This window comes from Centroberyx affinis, unplaced genomic scaffold, assembly GCF_046629955.1.
Source record: "Centroberyx affinis isolate AG114_WGS23_722 - 3 ecotype Tasmania unplaced genomic scaffold, CSIRO-AGI_Caff_v1 ptg000951l_1, whole genome shotgun sequence".
In the NCBI taxonomy this organism is placed as follows: Eukaryota; Metazoa; Chordata; class Actinopteri; order Beryciformes; family Berycidae; genus Centroberyx; species Centroberyx affinis.
In genome coordinates, this window is record NW_027279525.1 from 1 (window position 1) to 21,724 (window position 21,724).

The 21,724-nt window shown below is 40.4% G+C and overlaps 3 protein-coding genes across 5 annotated transcripts in view; 1 reads left to right on the forward strand and 2 right to left on the reverse strand.

Moving 5' to 3' along the window:
• Positions 1-466: 466 nt before the first annotated feature.
• On the reverse strand, positions 467-5,738 carry noc4l (nucleolar complex associated 4 homolog; the record flags this gene model as incomplete). Its single annotated transcript, XM_071522091.1, has 12 exons — positions 5,586-5,738; positions 5,299-5,419; positions 4,921-5,027; positions 4,195-4,302; positions 3,753-3,902; positions 2,904-3,006; positions 2,661-2,695; positions 2,518-2,568; positions 2,258-2,369; positions 1,987-2,047; positions 1,030-1,140; positions 467-630 (listed from the first exon to the last, which is right to left on the reverse strand). Coding segments are annotated over exons 1-12 (1,276 nt in total), but the record flags the coding sequence as incomplete, so codon positions are not given.
• A 1,364-nt stretch (positions 5,739-7,102) lies between these two features.
• pus1 (pseudouridine synthase 1) lies at positions 7,103-10,732 on the reverse strand. Its single transcript, XM_071522095.1, has 6 exons — positions 10,355-10,732; positions 9,554-9,780; positions 9,326-9,463; positions 8,582-8,684; positions 7,705-8,405; positions 7,103-7,319 (listed from the first exon to the last, which is right to left on the reverse strand). The coding sequence occupies exons 1-6, from the start codon at positions 10,425-10,427 to the stop codon at positions 7,287-7,289; spliced, it is 1,275 nt and encodes a 424-aa protein (XP_071378196.1). The 5' UTR covers positions 10,428-10,732; the 3' UTR covers positions 7,103-7,286.
• A 7,043-nt stretch (positions 10,733-17,775) lies between these two features.
• Positions 17,776-21,724, forward strand: part of atp2a2b (ATPase sarcoplasmic/endoplasmic reticulum Ca2+ transporting 2b) — a 40,165-nt gene continuing 36,216 nt past the window's right edge. For 2 of the 3 annotated variants that reach the window (XM_071522092.1, XM_071522094.1), the window contains exons 1-3: positions 17,776-18,385; positions 18,694-18,711; positions 18,826-18,908. In XM_071522092.1, the coding sequence (XP_071378193.1) occupies positions 18,268-18,385; positions 18,694-18,711; positions 18,826-18,908 (219 nt within the window). In that variant the 5' untranslated portion in view covers positions 17,776-18,267. The remainder of the gene's footprint in view (positions 18,386-18,693; positions 18,712-18,825; positions 18,909-21,724) is intronic. The other variant, XM_071522093.1, reaches the window with a different exon arrangement.

Genomic DNA, 21,724 nt, shown 5'->3' on the forward strand with positions numbered 1-21,724 from the left:
TTTGCTATGGCACATCAAAACAGGCCATGTTGACCAATTACTGATGTGTGTTAGCAAGGCTGTTGCGAAAAGACCAGATTATCATCATAAATAGAGCTGATGGGTCATGTTATCTCTCCCCTATGCGCTGTTAGATAACTCTGCTCTCTGTGCATCTATTCAGAGAACAGAATACAGAAGACAAGATATAAGCAGACCAAATCCAAGTCTTTGATTTATAATTTCTCAGCACATCGGTCAGCTAAACTTAGCCATGGTTAGCATAACAGACAAACAGCTTGTAACAGCTTATATAGAGACAGTATCCTGCCACTAGAGCAGGGCAGTGTGCCACAAACATAATGTTAGCCCATATTATTAGAAATTAATTACAGCTGGGCATCCAAAAACCCTGAAAAGTAACAACCTGGTGAAATTACAAATTCTGACAAATTCACACCATGAATTGAGTCACACTGACACCTACCATCTTCTGTGCTGGGCTTGTGAATGAGGACTCTGGAGGATGGGTGGCGACGGATCAGGTTGTAGATGAAGGGCAGTACCAGGAGGAGGGGCGCAGGGGGGGCTGTGAGAGCCAGGCGGGCCAGGCGTTTGGCAAACGCAGCCACTAGGTACACTGGCAAGTGACTGGAGGCACACAAACACACACATGCAGAGATAAGATAGTTTTTATGGTCATTACCACAACTAATGGTAGCTAAATATTGACAGCAGGCTCAAATGTCCCAAACATTGTCAGCTTGAATCCCCAGTTCAACTGGTGAAATCTGGGCAGGGAAAATAAGTGAGTAAAATTCTCTCTTCCCCCAACAACTACTGTTGAGGTGCCCTTCAGCAAGGCCCTTAGCACCCTCTGGCTTCAGTGGGGCTCATCAGTCGCCAGCAGTCAAAGACTGTGGTTGGAATGGGAAACTCAGTTGTGAATGGGTGCAACTAAGGTGCTTAGTCAACTATGAAATATTCAACTATGAATGTACTGTATACTTGGCCAGTAAAAACTGTTACTAAAGGATAAAAATGTCTTACCTGGAGCTAAGGAAGAGGTTGGCTAGGTGGAAAAAGCGTGCTCTGTACTTCACATGGAAAACAGAAGGCTCCAGCAGATTGTACAACTTCTTGTAGAAATCAGGGTAATCTCTGCGCGCACGCACACACACACACACACACACACACACACAAACACACACAGACACCGAAACAAGGCATATAGTAAACACAAACACACAATGAGCATTGTTACTGGAAAATATCTTTCATTCCTCTGTTGAGCTTAACGATCCAGGAAGGAACTTTGGCAGGTTGAGCAGTTATATCATGTCCAGAAATTAATTGACCATTAAAAGCATTTATTTTGCATGTAAGCTATGATATCCATAGCTATTTTCAGGTTGGAGAGGCCTGCAACAATCAAATCTCATACAGCTTTGTTTTCATCATCAACACATCTGCCACCAACCTTTAGGCTATTTAAATAATGTTGACATACTGTGTGTATAGCCTAATTAATAATTCAAAGTGTAATGTGCTCAAATGTTCCCCCAACACTAAAAATAAAACCATGGCATAACATGGCAAAGCCTCTCAAATTTGTATTCTCTCTTTTTTCCCTTGTGCATCAATCTCCTCCAACTCAACAACCCTGTCTGCTTTCCTTGCTTCCAGATTCACATGAACATCTGACACAATCTGACCTAGGACTGACTGAGTTGCATGCTGCTGCATTTTAGAAACATTTCTAACAGTTTTAAATGTCCCAAACTGTTGGGTCTAAGAAGTGTGTGTGGTGATGTGTCATAGTGGGCAATTTTTGAGGACCCACTTTTTGCTCTTGGTAGTTTAGTTTCAATTAGTGGTGAAAATTACAGAGAAGATATCTAGCCGACTTCGCCTTAAACATTGTCCAAACAATTGTATACATCACAACATTCTCCAACTCGATCTCTCTCTGTTTGCTCTACCTTGTTCTCAACATGAGATACTCACAGGTTGTGTTGATGGATGAGGACAAACAGGCCATTGAGGGCCAGAAGGCTAATTGCTCCACCTGTACAGCAAGAGACAGAAAACACTGATGTGACAAAATGCTGTTGTAGCATGAATTTTCTACACATTACATCCCAGAGACCATATATGACCTCATCACTGTGGTCGATCACAGGGTCTTCAGCATCAGCCCGCATTATATTCTTTGAGTTATCTGCTCAACACAATCGCTGTCACCACTGAACCACAGGCACAAATCCTATCAACTTACCAACTTCATAGGCAGCGGTCAAGAAGTCGATCATCAGCGTGGGTTTGCTCATGTGGGGCAAGATGGAATCATGGAGGATCACCAAGATCTTTTTGTACATGTTGCTTGGCAACTACAACAGAGAGACGAGAAATGAATGAGACAGAGCACATTCTTGGCAACACAGTGTGGTAGATGTATAGAAAGAAATTGCATACATATAAAAAAAAAAAAAACACAAAATATTCAAGTTTGTTTGTGCAATGAACTTTTTCTAATACCTTATACTTGAGAAAGCCAAGCCACATCCTCTCAAAGGCACGTTTGTGTTCCTGGGATGAGGCAGAACATTAAAACCTTGATGATTAAACTTTTTAGTTACGTGCAAAAATATGAAGGACTGATTAAAAAAGGTTGTACTTACATTCAATTTAGCAGCTTTCCAGTCTTCGTGCTTAGCTGGGGGGAAAAAAAGATTTTTAAAAAGGTTGAATGATGCACCAAAAACGACAACACTACAACTTCCCATGGGAGCTCATTCAGATTGGGAACAAAGAAAGCGACTGTTCAATATCATCTTTCAGGAGAGACTGATGACGTATTTATAATGACATTTTAAATGCCATTTTAAAACAAGTGCAACTTCAAAATGTAAGGCAGGTCTAACCTTCCTGTTTGACCAGAAAGTTGGTGAGCTCCGACTCCTGGCTCGGCATGTTGATGTTGGACAGGAGGGTGAACACGTTGTTCTGGTATATGGGCACGACCGCCTGAGAGGGACAAGGAATTCAACAGCATTCAGCATACTGAGGATTATTTACTAAGTTTGCAAAGCACAATCTAAAATGTGATGATCAAACACTGACCAAGAACAGAACAGCTACAGGTTTCAGGTGAAATACTAAATAAGCAATTCAATTTACAAACGCTATGACATTGAAAACTTGTTTTGTCTGAGACTCACAGCAACCAACCAGGCCATTTTAGACTACTTTTTAATGCACTGACTATAACAAAGGTTTAAAGATATTAGAGCTGCAACGATTAATCGATTAGTTGTCAATTATTAAATAATCGCCAACTATTTTGATAATCGATTAATCGGTTTGAGTAATTTTTTAAGAAAAAGAAGTCAAAATGCTCTGATTCCAGCTACTTAAATGTGAATATTTTCTGGTTTCTTTCCTCCTCTATGACAGTAAACTGAATATTTTTGGGTTGTGGACAAAACAAGACATTGAAGAAGTCATCTTGGGCTTTGGGAAACACTGATCGACATTTTTCACCATTTTCTGACATTTTATAGACCAAACAACTAATCGATGAATCGAGAAAATAATCAACAGATTAATCGACAATGAAAATAATCGTTAGTTGCAGCCCTAAAAAGATATTTTACAATTTCCCAAAACATTTCCAGTCCTGTAAAACAAATTTTCAAATTCCATAGTTTTTGCAGGATTTTCATGACCACGTGAACCCTGAGACTCCCTCTGCCTGAGTAAAGCTCTCCTACCCCTTTGGTTTTGTCCATGACCTTGCCCACACTCTCACGGATGGAGCTCATGACATAATAGCGAACGTCCTCCATCTCGAGGAACTCCTGGAACCTGGAGATCAGCAGGGAGGCGTCCGTGGTCTTACACAGCAGCCTGTCCACCACTGCCTGGCCATGGAATAACACATAACTATCAGAGGGCAGTGGCAACAGCATCAGAAACCTGTGCTACTACAACAGTTGTGATACTGAAACAGCTTAGCCAGTGGGTCACTGACAGGGAGCCAGCTGATAAAATACAAGTCAGTTTTATTTTTTTTAAGTCTTTTTACATTTGAGTTTATTCCTTGTCTTGGCTTACAACATGGTAAAGTTATTTAATTCATACACAGCAATAGATAAAGGTTACTATTAATAATTTTAGTCCTACCACTACTGGCTACATGACACATAATCCTACCTGAATGAGTTCCCTTGGGAAGCTGTAGTGTTCACTCCAGTCCAAGTCCTCCAGGGGGTGCTGCCCTTCCCCAGCCGCAAACTTCATCAGGCAACACAGAGAGCTTTCCTGTGTTGGAGCAGTCAGCATTATCAAACCAGCCATGCTTGTTATAGGGCACTTCCTCCCAACACAGAATAATTAATGGATAATCACAATTAAAAACACAGAAAAGGTAACTGAAAGTTGATCTGCAACAGTGGTTCTGAGCCAGTGTGTCATGGCATTATAAAGGACAGGAGCCACTAATCTACCTTCATACTTATATACAGGATCTAACACTCCTTTCATAACTCTCAGTGTTAATAATGAACAAGCTTGCAGTCAATAGTTTCTTTGGGGGCCCACAGGTAAACAAGGACGGCCTTTATAGAAAAACTATACTACTAATACAGCTAATACACATTGCCTAAGTGTGTACCAATGTGTAATACCAGTGTACCTCATCACGCCTGTCGTTCATCTGTGCAAACCTTCTGTTAACTTGCTCTTTAGTGGGTGCTTGGCTAAATGTAAACAATTAATAGAAACAGACACTTTTAAACATCTAACAACATTTAGAGCAGTGGGGGTCTTTGTCAAGTGTGTGTTTGTCTGTGTGTGTGTGTGTGTGTGTGTGTGTGTGTGTGTGTGTGTGTGTGTGTGTGTGTGGGTGCCATTTCCATTCAAGACCTTCAGTCAGCTCACCTTGACTTGGTGAGATTCATGGCTGAGGTGCTCCAGCAGCATCTCCACACAACTGTGGTAACGGTGACGCATGAACATGCAATACTTCTCCTCGGCACTGTGCTCTCCTGCAACAGACAGACAGACAGACAGACTGAAGATAGGCTTTGGAGCCATAAGGGGAGCTTGTAACCACAGTCTTGTCTCATGTGTAGGTAACCCATATGTGAACAGTTACCTATTAGTCTTCATATGTAGTTCAGGATACTGTCATTTAACTCATGAACTGGGTGTGTTGGCCTGTAACATGTTTGATAAAATGAACTTTCACGCATCAACCTCTTTATTCAGGAGAAAGGACCGTCAGCTCTTCAGTCCATATTATATGGTCAAACTCACCACTCAACATCTCCTCCTCTCCGGGCAGTTTCCCCACGAACAGCTCTCTCCTCTCCAATAAGGTGCAGAACAGTTTACTGCAGGCATTGACTGCACTGACGACATCCTTCTCTTTCTCCGACTGTGAGTGGAGATGGAGAATGCACTGACTAAACACACACGCATTGCAAAAACAGTGTTTAGGTATCTGAAGGAGTAGACAGTCGGCTTGGTTAACGATAAAGCTAACCAACACGCATTCATGTGTCGGGCACAAACAGAGAGGAGTGTACTTGTGTGTATCGTACCTGGAGGCACTCGAGGATGTCAAACACGTCATTGGCGTGTTTTCTGCTCTCAGTGATCTGTTCAACTTTGCTGTTTAAGTCCAGTTTCGCTGTCTTTACACTGTCTTCTGATGCTTTTGCCGAACTCACGTTGCGCTTCTTGGCCGGCGCCATGTTTTCTGAATGATGCCGCATTCACGTCCTGTGGGAAGAAGCGGAGGAACCGGGTGACATCTCGTTGCTACAACTTGGAAGCGTTCGCGTGTTTCACTCACGTCCAAAATATTGGTTTTATTTACGGATTTAAAATCGGCCATAAACCAGCAGACACTGTTCGATTTTCATAAGCAGAGATGATTGTATAAGTGTGAATATAACTGCTATTTTTTTACTGTTGACATTTTGGTTTTTTGACATCGGTGGATTCGCTGCAGTGTTTGCCACCTGTGTTAAGCAATTCGTGACGCCAAATGGGAGATGTTGGAGACCCCCCAAAAAAAACACATATTGTAGGACCTACTTGTAATATCCACTAGGTTGCTGACGTAAACGGCGTTCCCCATTTAGCAACTCGTATTTACTGTACATCCGACATGACTTGAATGCGGCATTAGTCCCAACAGTCAGCTGTTATTTCGCCTCCTAGCGATCGGCGGATGAATTGTTAGCAGTTGGCCTGCATTGACCACAACTACAGTTATAACTCCTTTTATAGCGCACATTTTTACAACAAATATACCTCTAAATCGAGCTTTGTTAAGACATTAGTTGGCCAACATAACATTTTGTCGTTATGGTATTCAGTGTTATAGAAATGTAGAACATCCTAAAATAGTTTTAAAGAAATCTTAATCTAAAAACTACTTAAACAATGTGAGTAATGTAGTAAACACGCCCTGCGTCTTCACCAAATTATCTTGTTAGAAGGTATGAATTGAATTTCCAGTGACATTTAGACTTGAATCAAAGAGATATAGAAGGCTGAACGGCCATGCTTCCATGTTAGGCTACAACTGACCAAAGCAAACTGACTGGGTGACTTTGCCCCATAAATTGATTCTACTACACAGACTATAGTCACCCTTTGTGGGTTAGTATATCATTCTTTTGATATCTGACTTAGGTTTCTGTATGAATGCTCACCTTGTATTATGGCACAAAGCATTGCAGCATCAAATCCTGTGTTTGGGAAAATGTAATTTGTTTCAAAAACGTTTGTGGGATTGGTCAGTTGTTGAAGTCATTATTTGTATGTTTCAAGATTAATTTGTTTAAATCATAATTAATTAAAAATGTGGGACTATTCAGTGCTTTACATTAATTCCTTAGTTGTTCAAAAATTGCATACTGTTTTTATACGTAAAACATGTAAAGCTACTTTAACACGCTCCTAGTACTGATATACAGAAAGTCGTCATCATTAAACAAACCAGAAATACACATCCACATTTGTTGCAGGGCGTAATTAACATGCACATTAAGAGATAATTAGCAACAACTCATTCAGGGTAAAACAAAGGACAGAGGCTTTATCGTTTTGTTGTTTTTAATAGTATTTGTAGAAGAGAACCAAAATGTAATCCCACTTCACTCCAAAAAAATAATGTCATTCTTGGAAGACAGACTTCCAGACACAAACGGAAAGAAGAAAGCTCGTTCTCGTCGAGAGAGAGAATGTTTTGGTGAGAAGATGATGTCACTCTTTTCATCAGGCAGGGCGACCTAATCCGATTCATTACCCTCATCTTCATTGTCCTGGAAAAAAAAAGAAGAGGAAAGCATTAATAAGTATATAAAACAATAGACTTTGATGTAAAATGTCAGTGTTTGAAATTCACAGTGTTACTTATGAATTCCCAATAAATAGAAAAGGTGGGAAACCATGGGAAACAAGCACTTCAAAGCAAGAAATGAATACAAATATAGACTTGGTTTAGCTGCTGCTCAGCTGTCATCAGCCTATATTTGTGTTCATTTATTGCTTTGAAGTGCTTGTATTTATTAGCACTATTTATAGCAAATAAACTACTTGTTTTGTGCATTATATACGATTTCCCACCTTTTCTATTTTATGTTCTCTGAGCCACTGGGAACCGATTTTTCCGCTACCTTTTCATGTGACTTATGAATTCCCACCCACCTGCTTCTGGTCCTTAATTTCCCGTGTTACAGCAGCGCTGGCCTCAAAGTCATGAATAGGAAGCGTGGCCATCCAGCTGACCATGGAGCCTTCCTGACACTCCGTCTCCACGATGGTGGGGTAGATGTGAGCGTCCTTGAAGGCCTTGATCGCCTCCTCTTCCTGGTCCCACTCCAGGCGCTCGTGGAGGCCGTCCCCGCCGAAGCGTTTGTTGTACCTGTCAAAGTGAACCCGCTCCAGTACCAGGCCCAGTCCGGGAGCTTTGGGCACGTCCACCTTGTCATGTCCCCAGCTCCGCTCCATCACCTCCTCCCTCACGTAGCCCCTGATCACTGCGATCACCAGGCCGATCATCTTGCGGATCTGGTGCATCATAAAGCTCTGGCCTCGCACGGTGATCACGGCGAACTCGGCGTCGCTGCGGGTAAACGGCTCCCCGCAGCTCATTTCAATGATGTAGCGGCGGGCACTGGGGTCCTGAGGAGCCTTCTGAGAGGTGAAGTTGTGGAAGTTATGGGTGCCCTTGTAGAGGGAAAAAAGACGGTTCACCCTCTGAAGTGTCTCTGGATCCATGCGGAAGGCAGCTGAATTCTGGGTATCGTAGTCCTTTGGGGAAAAAGCCACCGTTGGAAGCATGTAGGAGTAAGTGCGAGCATCACAGTTGTTTTTAGAGTTGAAGCCCTGGGTCACTCGTTTAAGACCTGGCAGGACAAAAGCAAAAATATCATCAACATCTAAAACCCCATATTAAGGCAACTGGGGGTTCCGGCTAAATTCTGTCTTCTAACATGCATCCCACCCCCCGAAAAAATCTCAGGGTTGTTAGTGAAAGTATTATTCAGCAAATTCTACAAAATATCTGGAAGAAATGTCTCACCAAGCACTCTGATCTGTGGTGGCATTTGCTCATTGATTTTTTCAATGATGTCGTCAATCAACCACAGCTTTAGAGACACCACTTGGCCAGCTGCAGACACACCCTAACCACATAAAAAAAAAAAAAAAGCAGAATGTGGTTACAAAGACAGTGTGTCATATGATATGATAACAGATAACATAAACAATATTACATTACATTTGTTGCACAAGAAATTAAAGCTGCAACGATTAATCGATTAGTTGTCAACTATTAAATCAATTGCCATCTATTTTGATAATCGATTAATCGGTTTGAGTAATTTTTTAAGAAAAATAAGTCAAAATTCTCTGATTCCAGCTTAAATGTGAATATTTTCTGGTTTCTTTACTCCTCTATGACAGTAAACTGAATATCTTTGGGTTGTGGACAAAACAAGACATTTGAGGACGTCATCTTCGACATCGACTTTTTTCACCATTTTATAGGCCAAACAACTAATCGATTAATCGAGAAAATAATCGACAGCTTAATCAACAATGAAAATAATCGTTAGTTGCAGCCCTACAAGAAATTAACAATATGCAGTAATTAAGCTAGACAATAAACATCCAAACTGAACAGTCTAACAAATACAGCAAGCAAAAATGTGCCAAATTGCCGGAATTGCAAACATTTCTGTGTTTTTCATTCTTCCACAGGCGCTCACTGACCAAGAGCGTGGAATAAGTGAATGTCTTTTGCATTAACTATGTAAATGCATACCTTATCTGTTCTGGCACATCTTTGGAACGACATCTTCTTCATATCATCTCCGTGGTTTTCAGGGATGCAACCAGATTTAATAAGTGCAGTGACCAGCTCATCTTCAATGGTTCTAAACTGAGAGTTTCCAGGATTTCTCTGAAACACAGAAAACACTTTATTACAGTAAAAAAATTAGCCAGGAAGAGGAGGTGCATTCATTCTGAAAGATGAAAACTGGCTACATACCTGCATACCATAGTATCCCTTTCCAGAGTATCCCATGAGGAGGACCACTTTCTTTTTGCGATATTTCTTTTCATCTTCAGTGTGTTCTCCGTCTGATTTTAGTCTTTTCGTGACCTGCGGCCTCTCAGACGAGTCTACGTTTTCCTCGTTGACTCTTTTCGGCAGCTTGGTTGTCTGCATTTCTCCAGACTCTTCGCTCATCGTACAAAGAGGCTTACAAAGCCAACCTGTGAAAAGCACACAAAACATTCAGTGATAATTACGCCAACTCATTGCCTTCTGCCCGGATCCACCCTCTATTTGTTACCTGGACAGTAACAGTTTTTTCTTAACTGTGTTTTATTCCCCAATTGGTTTATTTCTCATTGCACTTATATTTAACTCATGTCAAGCTTTTTATCATGTTTTATTCTGTCTATGTCTACTGACTTTATTTTTGCTATTTTTCTTTTTCAGTGTAGCACTTTGTAACTCTAACTGCTATACAAATAAACTTTGTCATCATCATCATCATGCCCTTGCTCCCCTAATTAAAGTACGCTTAAATATGACTTTGACAAATGTTTTCAATACATTTTGAATTATTTCATTATTGTTTCATAGTCTGAACAGCTCATTATGATTAGAGGGCTGCAGGGGAGCCACTTCTTGTCAACAGTGTGCAAGTAATAAACAAGATGTAACCCAATTAGAAATCTGGATACAGGGCGGCGGCGCAGGAAGGAAGGCAGACTCAATCAGACAGATTCAATCAGTCATTTTTATCAACAATAATTCTCCTTCCGTGTCCAGTTCGCTTACCGTTTCTTTCCAAACTCAACAGTCGCGGGTTAACGTTAGCTATGGCACTCAGCAGCGGGCGGATTTTGAGCATTTCTCGCTAAGACATCAGGATGCAACACGACACAGGAAGATCTTCCATTGAAAGATGCAAACTGTCTGGCTGCTCAGCTGAACTATACGGCTAACACGGACCAGCACAGACTGTTCACTTCAAAGTAGAAAAAAAACCCAGAAGCCTCTAACGACTTTCAGGAATAAAACACAAAATCTACAAAACACGCAAAGCCGGTGTTTTTATTCAATTTCTCAGTTAGTCTATTCACAAATCCCCATGTAACAAAATATCTCTCTCTGTAAAGCTAAAGAGGTTGCACTTGAGGAAACATACATACGCATGGCCACGGTCAACTCTGACCCCGTGATGCAAATATCGCGCGACTCGTTCTGTTGGGCTTTTCCGCCTACGTCATATTAGTAACGCTGGGATTGGTCAGCTGTGCCCCTAACCCCTCCCCCACAGAACATTCTACATGATAGGCAAAAAAAAAAAAGAGTTACAGGACACCAAAGATATTTTTAAGATACCTGATTGTATTCCTGTTGTTTTGGCTGTTACTAAATTAAGTTAATATCTTAATCTATGAACACTGATGTATTGGTAAATTAAAAAGTGTGTAAATTATGATTTCTAGTCATTGATAATCATACAGCAAACAACCACTAAAACAAAAATCAGTTATATTGTCAGAAAAGCATTCATTTATGTTTTCCCTCCTTAAAAGATCCAATCCTCATATAACCTAAAAAGTCCTAAAAAGACTAAAAAGGAGTGTAAACCCCATTCTGCAAATACAAAGGCGTGTACATTGAGTTTAGGTGGGTTTACACCCCCACTGCATCTCTGTCTACAAAGTAGTTAAGGTAGCCTATTGTTTGGGTGGAAGAAGAATAAACTTCAGAAATATGAGGAACAATAACAAACAAAGGTATAACAAAGGTAATCAGTTTACAGAGAATTTACATTACAGTTAATGAGAACAACCTGCGTGTTTTGTCCACTCGAGGGCAGCAAAAGCACATCAATAGAGAAGGAAAGTCATCCTGTGCTGTTTGGTGGTTGTGTTCAAAACTCAACGAGAAAAAACTGAACTTCTACAAAATTGTGTTTTTACCAGCTTTAATGGCAGCAAGTTTAGGTTATACTGTATGTTTTCATCTAAAATGACATTCCTGTCCTGGTAAAGTTCATTCAGTTAGCCTAATTATTCAGGAGAAAATATTTTATAGGTCTGTTTGTCAGTGGGAGCATGAATGAGATTTTTCCCACGTATGAACGCAACTAGTTGTCACATTTTCCCTGATATTCCCTGCTTCAATAGCTGTAAATAGAGCCAGGGCCAAAAGTCAATGTGCCTTTCAGACTTTATTTCCATATAGGGTAGGCTATAACATACAGCATGTAATAGCCAGGCTATTACTCAATAGACAATGACCCGCCACTGTCTTTAGCCTTGCTGTATACTTGCCCTCAGGCTTCCTCAAATCATCATGCTCCAGACTTTATCTGTACTGTTTACAGTTTAGCCAGCAGACATGACCGTAAACACGGGTGTGAGGTATAGAAACCAAAGACATGGGGCCCAGCAAAAGTTTTTCTGCATCATTTAATACCATATAATGAAATCCTCCTGTATTCATAATATACAGTGACCATATTGCACACAATGTAATGATGGATTTATTACTTTGCATTTCCTTGTGAGATACAAACATTCATGTAACTCATGCATGTAGGCACTTACACACCAGAGTCAGAGCACAGTGGCAAAGAGGTTCAGCTCTAAGTGTTTATGTCTTGCTCAAGGACACTACAACAAGCAGGGATACTGGTTGCCAGGGGGTCAGACCTTTGACTTTCTCATCCTGGGATGGTCTCAAATTCACTCCTCCACTTTTTCATAGCACCTTATAAGGTGGTCAGCTATTTCTCTGCTGAGAACCCAATGCCAAACATAGACATATTATGGGAAAAGGCCTCCAGTTGCCACAATCATATATCACACAAGGGATGTGCTCATTTTTACAATAAATGCAAATGGTTTTCATAGCAAAGTTACGATAGCGGTCAGTCTGAGTTTGACTCGTTAGACTTAAGACTGAGACTGCAGAATGAAGTTTGATAGTACGCATAAGAGCATGGCAGTTCTGGAAGAAAACAGCTTCAAGTTTACTCTGGTGAAAAAAACATTTCATAGCACCTGATTGACATTAACATTCCTATGTATGTCCCTTGTCTCTTCAGTAAGTGGTGAAACCTGGGGAATGGGACTAGAGCCCATGTGAGAGCGAAGACAGAAGTGGTCCCAGAGATGTTATTTGAGCTGTGTATACCCAAAAGGGCAGAAGTGTTTGTTCATTTATGAAAGCTGAACTATGTTTAGTAATAAAGATTGCTCTGGGTGAACTCTCCCTGCCATCCATCCAGTGGTACTTGTAAATTGTATGTCACATACTGTATAAAGACACTGCTGGTTTCTTCCACACTGAATAGGTTTAGTTTTAAATGTTGTTCTGCTCAGGTGTCCAAGAAGAAGCCCAGAGAATAAGGAACAAATCACTGGAACTTCTAATGGTAAAAAGACCCTTAACTGAGTGGAGTGGAAGGAAATTACTTATTTTCTCTTCAGTTATATATTATGATGATGACTAGAAGAAAACCTTACATAACATGTTAATCCTGTCTTTATTACGTAAAGATAAACCTAACCCAGTCTGCAGTCTAAACCAGCAGAAAAGTTAATCTTCTCCCAGGAGTCAGTGGGACAGAGAGCCAGCGTTATGATTATCCTCAATGCCCTGAGGTGTCTCATTTCAGCCTCTGATAGCAAGAAAATAAGCATGTTTGTGAAGAAGCAGGGTGCACACCCAATGCACACCCAATACACTGCATACCGAAACACTGGTTTAAAATAAATGGTATCATTGGAGCAGAGTGTGCAGCTTTCTGTTCTCTTTTTTAAGAAAATGGACACCGCCAATCTGCCTGCAATCAGACTCTGAGTGTGCCACTAAAGAGGCTATTAAAACAGATCCAAACCTCACTGCAAAACTTGGCACCCACTTGTAACCTGCTAGATCCTACATGGTATGAGCTGACCACAGAGTTTGCTTATAAGCAAACAGCCACAGCAGAACCCGGATCAGACCAGATCGAAACTTCCTGCCTTTGCACCGATGAATCCTCTAGCCTCCACATCTGCCAAAACGTATTCATTCAAAGCTATCCTCATTGTCCGCAAAGAAACCCACAGCTGTTGAAGCTGTTGCCCCACTGGGTTGAGTTGTACAAGTTGTTGATGTGGATAAAACAAACATGACATATTTTTGCCAACCGTGAAAAAAATGAATGGAGGAACAATGTAGTGATAATATTAATCAAAGGAGAGATGTATGAAGGAAATTGAAAGGGAGAAAATATTCCTGTTTAACCTTTGTTCTCTCGTCTCTCCAGCATAGATGGAGCTATGACAAAAGAGCTTAAGAAGAGGAGGTCTTTTCCCACTGCCTCTCAAGGGGTAATAACATATAACACTCATAATATCTCCACCAAGATCCCAGACTCAAAACAAAACTATCAACAATAGCATATGCAACCATGAATTCCATTGCTACTGTGTATATAATGGCAGCTACTTTTAAAAACAAGCATGATTAGGTATTATCTGGGTCTATCAACCAAGAATTCTTCATCACGGGATAATGATTGAATTCGGGTCTAGTCTAGTCATGTTTATTTATATAGTCCTTTATCACAAGCATGTCTCAAAGGGCTTAACATTCCTCACTATGTACCACACATTATAAATACACACTACATATACATCATATTACAGCATATACTACATTTATACAACATACTACATCCGAAACATACTACATACACATACACATATTACATCATACAGTTCACCTGACCTGCATGGTTTGTGTGGGAGGAAACCAGAGCCCCCAGAGGAAACCCACACAAACACAGAGAGAACATGCAAACTCCACACAGAAAGGACCAGGGCCGAGATTCAAACCCAGGACCTTCTCGCTGTGACAGTGGCGACAGTGCGAACCACTGAGCCTCAGAATTTGTAGAAAAAGTTTTGCAGGGTTTCAAGGGGAAAACCAATTGAGTTTAACCTGTGTAGGAAGTGGGGCTGCACAGTGAATCTGCCTAGTGATAACTGTCTCATCTTCTGCTGACTGAGATACTGAGTGCAGCTTTCCGCACTGCATGAAATGAGAATGGACTGTAAAGTGTCTATTCAGCCTGAAAGAGTCAAATACCATTTTGTTCTCAAAAATGGATCCGTCGATTGTCATTTTATGCAGTACTTTTATTTTGGAAATTGATCACGCTGCGGTTCAGGAAATGTCCATAGAATTACAGTGGATAGGAAAGATCCTATGTATCATGGACAGTGTTGGAGTACGTTTAAGTTTATTAAGTAGGCCTACTCACATGGCAGCTGACAAGTCATCTGAAATACATGAGCATCACAATAATATTGAGTTTAAAAACACATCATGAAATAAAAAATAATAAATAGTGGTAAAAGAGTAGACCACAGAAAACAAAACCCTGTAGTTAAGATACATTTTGTACCATTGGCAGTTTAACTAAACTTCAATCAATCTTTCGCCATGTAATTTAAGTTAACTACAAGCAACATTTTCATTTAAGTGTTACCAAAAATCCAGTAACACGGCTTAATATAAGTTACATATGTATTTTTGTAACTGTAACATGTTTGCTTATGTTTATGTTGCAATAAATGTTGGAACGAAATCTGTGCATCAATATATCAATACAGCTTTGATATTACCTCTCTTCTGTCTCTACCTTGCATCTTGCCTCATCTGCAACTCAGTTTCCTCTTTCATGTATGCTAGCCTTGTTGAAATGGATATTGTGTGGTGTTTTGTTCGTGCATTTTCACTGTATATCACTGACATTTCAGGGGATGGGTTTTCTTGTGTTCTCTTCTTCAAATAGCCCAGACATTTGGGTGTAGGCGCACAGCAACTGAAATGTACAAAAGGCTCTCAGGCAATTATAAAGAAAACATGCACAATAAAGCGAGACACTGACACACTTCCACTTGCTATTGAAACAACAAGCACTTCAGGTTGCTCAAAATTTGTCAAAACAATTTTATATATGCTTATATTTAGAAGTTGCTAATATCTTCTAATATCAAACCAGCATAACAACTGACATAAGTCTCAGATTTAATGCATGCAGCCTGTTGGGTATGTGCAGCCAGTCATGTGGTCTTTTTGTGGTGTGTAACTCTAGGGTGGTATGTTCTTATAGTCACAAGTATTTGTATTAATTATATGGCATTACTAATCCAAATTTTTCACATTGAAGTATGGATGTTGTTGAACTTTGTAGTGTTATTTTGACAGTATTCAACTGTAATTTAACATGTTTCACTGTGAAATGGACAGTATAGTTTGATACAGTTTGTTACAGTTTCAGAGTAGTTTCCCCAGCACTGATAAGAAGTTTATTATTTAGCCTCAGTGAAAAATCTTTTGAAGCAATTTTCCAAAATGTACAGCAGATTGGTACATTTAGCACAGACACTCTAGGCCATTACACTTCTTCAGTCTTATCTCACAGTGTTGTGTGTGTTTAAATAGTTGCAGACAAAGGTTTCTCTCAGGCTTTCCCAATAGTGGTCCCGGACAGTCACTATAGCTGTACAGACTTTTCTCTTCCCTTATCACTGAGCCAGAGTGTCTGAGTATGGCAGCACACATTAATCAAAGTCTCTGAAAATAACCTCTATCTTTCTGATAGACAATGGATAGGCTGCAAAGGACAGAAGCCATCCCATACAGTAGCTGGCCCACCGTCTGTAGTGGAGTTTTACTGGTTAAGGTCATTCTCTTTGTTCCCCTAGAGGTGATCGAGCATTATAGCCTATACTCAAACCTCTGCCCCAATCAATAGAATATTTTGATTACTTCCTATGTGTAGAAGCAGCCTTTTCCTTGTGTACTTTAAATGTCTCTGGCCTCATAAGTGACACTGGACAGTAGCCTACACAACCTGACTCTAATCATTCAGACTACTTTAGCAGATAGATGTTTTCTAAGACACTGATAAATGGCCAGAGAATGTGTGATAAGGTCAGCTGTGTTATATCACTAGCACCGTCTCTCTGTCGGTCTAACAGGGCATGGGGTTCTTTGCTGACAACTCCAATAACACTGGCAAATACTGTATCAGCTCTGTATTAAAACTGCTATAGATTATGTACATGATCATTGCTAGGCACTGGGCTGGAAGAATTTATTGAGGGATGGAAGGGATTTGTTCATACAAATCTAAAATTGTATTCCCCTCAACTACAGAGTCAAAGTTAAGTGGAAGTAGACTAACATTATTTTAAATACAACTGTTGGGACTTTTCACACTTACCAAAATGGTTTGTACTAAGAATACCGAAGGGAGTCTGAGATGTCCTATAGCTCATGAATACAAAGGTAGCCTAGTAAGTGGCACTTTTGACAAAGTTCCCCTGAAGCCTGCACTATTAGTACTACACCAGCACCCTTAAGCAAATCAACTCAACACTGGCAATTTGCACAAAATTTAATAAATACAGAATGTCTAAATAGATATACCCCAATCGACTAGTCCTACAACTACGTAGATTGCAGTTAATCCACTGTCAGGTGACCCCAGAATGGCACCGATATTGGGCCTGTTATTGATTTATCATTTGTCTTTTGCTGATCTCTGTACATTCAAGGGGGTTTATCACAATAAGATGCAGCCTACCCATCTTGAGCATAGGCAAGGACGGGCGCACCTGAAATAAAACCTTTTTTTGTGAACACTGACTGCATTCGCAGTGACTGGCATATCTGAGAGTGACACTGTACAAAGTACAAATCAAAAGGTGTGGGAATAAACAACAAAATAAAATAGAAAATTATATATATATATATGTATATGTATATGTATATATATATGTTCTACCAACATGAAATACAACACACTAGATTAGACTCCACTAGACTATAATGTAAAACAAAACAATGTTCTGTAGGCTATGTAGTGTGTGCACATTATACACGTAGGCTATTGTGTCAATATGGGGTAGCACAGGGTAGGCAGCATGACAGCTGATCACGACGCTTGTAATTGTTGTGATCCAGAAATGCAATCGTATTCTTCTGTCTAAATGCCCAAAATGTTAATGTTCACTGTAACGACCATAGATATACGATGATGACACACAGGACCGGAGACCAGTCGAGGAGAGAATAGGATTTCCGGACTTTCCAACCAATGAGCGGATTCCACATGCGGACACCGAGCACCGCATTCGACGCACGCGAGAGGTGCAGCGGACAAATGCGATTGGTGCTGATGAAGACACTGGTGATTCCGCAACACACACAGGCAGAGCGGGTGAAGGGAGCCGAGCTGCAACTTAACCACATGTTTAAATAATTTACTCGGACCATTTTTCCTCAGGATTTCGCTGTTTGAGAAGAAAACACCTGTGACTGCCATGGTGATATGAATTATTCGCTGAAGGTTTCGTGGGAAAGCTAGCGGAGCGCAACCGGCGAATTCGAGCGGAGCCAGAGCGACGAGTTATCCCCACAGTTAGCTAGCTTGCATTTAGTTAGCTCGTTAGCTAGCTGTTAGCTTACAAGCCGCTAAATCATCCGCTCTTGCCAGTCACCTGTCCGCCGTGCCATTCAGTGTTAGCCGGTAACAGCCAGAAAAGAGTGTCCGGTTCTTGTAAATTTTCTAAGCTATTATCCCAGAGTGAAGCCAAAGGAAGAAAGAACCGTGACAGGTTAAGGTTGGAAGAGTAACGTTAGGGCGAAAAGAAGTGGTGTCCTCCTTCACCATGGACAACGCACACACAAAGACGGTTGAAGAAGTTTACAGCTTTTTTAACGTGAATGAAAGTACAGGTCTGGGTTTAGACCAAGTGAAGAAACAACGGGAAAGATATGGACCTAACGGTAAGAAACGACATAATTGTGTTAAATGGGCATATTCTCAACGTCATTCATGGGCCATGGCGACATGCTGAGTTACCAAAAAAAACAAGGAAAGGTTTTTGACGTCACGATCTATATGTCGAAATACTTGTCACTTCTGTAAACTGTGAATCAATTGGTAAACGGCAAGATCAACTTTTCGTATCCCACATACCTTTGTAATATTGCTTTATCTCAGTTACAACAGCATGATATTGTATATCAAGTTTTGACATCTAACAGCCTGTCCATCTCTCCTTTGTCCGTGGTGCCTTTGGGATGAACTGCAGAATTGCCAGCTGAGGAGGGTAAGTGGATGAATGCCTCCCTCTTCAATGAATAAGTCACCTGTATAAATTTAGAGGTCACCATTAAATGAATCGTGGACATGCTCATGTTTTTAATTAAACTTTATTTTTAAGGTAAATCTCTTTGGGAACTGGTGATCGAACAGTTTGAAGATTTGCTTGTGAGGATCCTTTTACTTGCTGCCTGCATATCTTTTGTAAGTATAATGCAACTCCTTTTTTAGCTGCACAGGTAGATTATTCAGTGTTCATTCAAGAGATATGTACCAGATACTGCTGACTTAGTGAAACAAATAGAATATCTCTTATCTAATTTCTTCTCCAGGTAGCCTAACCCTTGTTTGACTTTTATGTATGGTTTGTGTGCATCAAGTGCAATACCTCCTTTATTATCATTATTAAAGCTTAGTGAACAGTTGTTCACCTCATATAAGGTGGTGCGTTCAATAGTCCAAATGTTCAAGTGAAGATTGGATATTTTACAGCTAGAGTAGACAGTAATCCACACAGACATCACAAATATAAGAGCCTACTTGTCTGTAGACCATTTCCTCAGAGGAGGAATACTCACTGTTGGTGAAAAAAAACAATAAAACTTGGCTTTCTGCCAGTTGAACATGGACTGTGTACATCTCCACCACCACATTTCATTTCACCCCCTCAGTGATGAGTTCAGTAGGCCTTCTATTTTCTCAGTATAGCTCTGTCGGCCTAGAAAGTGTATATAGTACCTTCTCTGATTGATCCAGTGCAGATCGCAGCTGATCACAAATGCAAAGAGGAGAAGAAAGACGCCCAGAATCTGTCTGGTGACACAACCCAGATGATATCTGAAATGGAACATTTTCTCATGATTCTGTCTTGAGGTTTTATTTGATGTCAGTGCATACGTGCTTTCACTGTTGAAGCAAAACGTAAGTCATTGCAGCCTCTTTGAGTCTGTGTTGTTTCAAGTAGACGATGTTAACAGACCAGTAGTCATGAAGTCTGTAGTGATTAAAAATAACACGGACATGCAGTTAATCCAGGAAGAAATAATTATGTCACTTTTACATGTTTGATGATCTCACGGTATGCTATTGGAATGAGCAGCATGCTCTGAGTTTGTCTAGTAAAAAGTGAAACTGACAGACATCTGAGAAGGCCATGTGTCTCTCTGATGATTGAGTTTCACGGTGTTAACATGTTACTATTAGTCAGCCGTTAGAATCTCCTTACCCCTACATTGATGTCCAGTATTCACATGCTCGTCTCAGGACATTTCAGAGTCCCATTCGTGTGTGTGATTCCGACAACACCAAGACATAATTTGTGATGCCTGCGTTCGTGTCATCACTGAGTGGCCAGCGTCAGTGGAGGTGGCAGACTGGTGATGACAAGAGTGTCGAGTTCACCATTCTGCAACCCTATTTCCACTCCTCTGGCTTTGGCTGTTGGCCCATTGGCTGAGAATATCACCAGTAACCAGGGCATAGTGATGACAGCCGGCTATGGTTACAAAGCTTAGTGTACTTGTAATCAGTAGTTGTAGAACGCAGAGCGCTCTCAATCACACAAGCACACATTTTCCTTACATTTTTGACAACTTAAACTAATAACATTGTGACTACAACTTAAAGTGCAAACATTTGTAAATGTCAGACTTTATATTCAGTCTGCTCCAGAACTGCAATGTGAACAACATTGTTTGATATATATTTACAATTTAATTTGGCATTGGATTGGCCAGGCGTAAATGGGTCGGGGAGGGGAGAGGAGGGGGAGGAGGGGGGGGGGGGGGGGGCATTTGGCATTTGGTTTGACACACTTCACTCCCTCTGGCATAGAGTCCAAATGAGTAGAAAGCGGCTACTACACTCTCAGTCTCTCTGACACTATTTTCTAAAACAGTTAGCCCATTCACTGTAATATTGGCTGAAGTGGGCTTGATTTTAATATGAATTATTAAACTGTTTTCAGATTCTTGTAGTTGTTATGCCCATTAAATAACATTAGGAATGACGAGCTGTCATTCAGGCCTTCTCAAAGCTCAAATAGCTGTCATGTAATATCATCTGCCATATTTCATTAAAGCCACACAAAGTACTGACCAGGACTGAAAGTGAATGATGCTGATGCCTGCCTGTAGGAGGCAATGTGTCAATCTCCTCCTTAGCTGTCACATACTGTTTGTTCTTATTTTGAGAGCTCTGTCTGTCAAATTAAGGCAGAGGCATTTATTTTACAACTCTTCATTTTCTGTTTTGGAGTCACAGTGGCAACTGTGATATTGCTCATTTTTGATAAAAAATGATTATTTACCATGAAACAAAGCCTTTGAGGTAATTTGACGTCAAACCTCAAAAATTATGCAATATATTTTGATTCTATAACAGTTTATGCTTCTATATCACGCCCTATTTATTAAGCATTGGTTGAGGTTGAACATTTTCTTTGTGTGTGGTGATGGTCAGATAACGAAATCATATATTCCAGTTTCACCTGGCTTTTTAGCTATTGTCATGCCAAAGTCACTAGGAAAAAAACAGAATTATGTTGCATTAGGCTATACAACAGGTAGTGCCAAACAAGTAATATGATTGGCCGAGATGCATTCCACTGAGTGCCAAAATGTCAGTGACACTTCCTTGCAAAAATCTGAGTTTAAAGAAAAAAGAACTTTTGCACATCTAAGTCTTTTAGTGACAGGTGCGTAGAAAAAACCAAAGAGACAGCTACTGAAATATAATCCTGCACACTGTCTACACTTGCATGATGCTTTATTACGACGTTTTGGTCACAGAACCTTCATCAGACAAAGATTTACCTGATGCAAGTATAGACAGTGTGCAGGATTAAATTACTTTTTAATATCAGAAACTTGTACCCTAACACTAGCATGACAGAGAAACTTAAAGAACTACATTTGCCAGTGGAGTAATAAGTACAGTTAATCAATTTGTTGAGTTTCATTGAACCTTTGGAGATGGAGGCAAACTCCACACTTGCAGAACTAGTTGTCCGATGCCAGTAA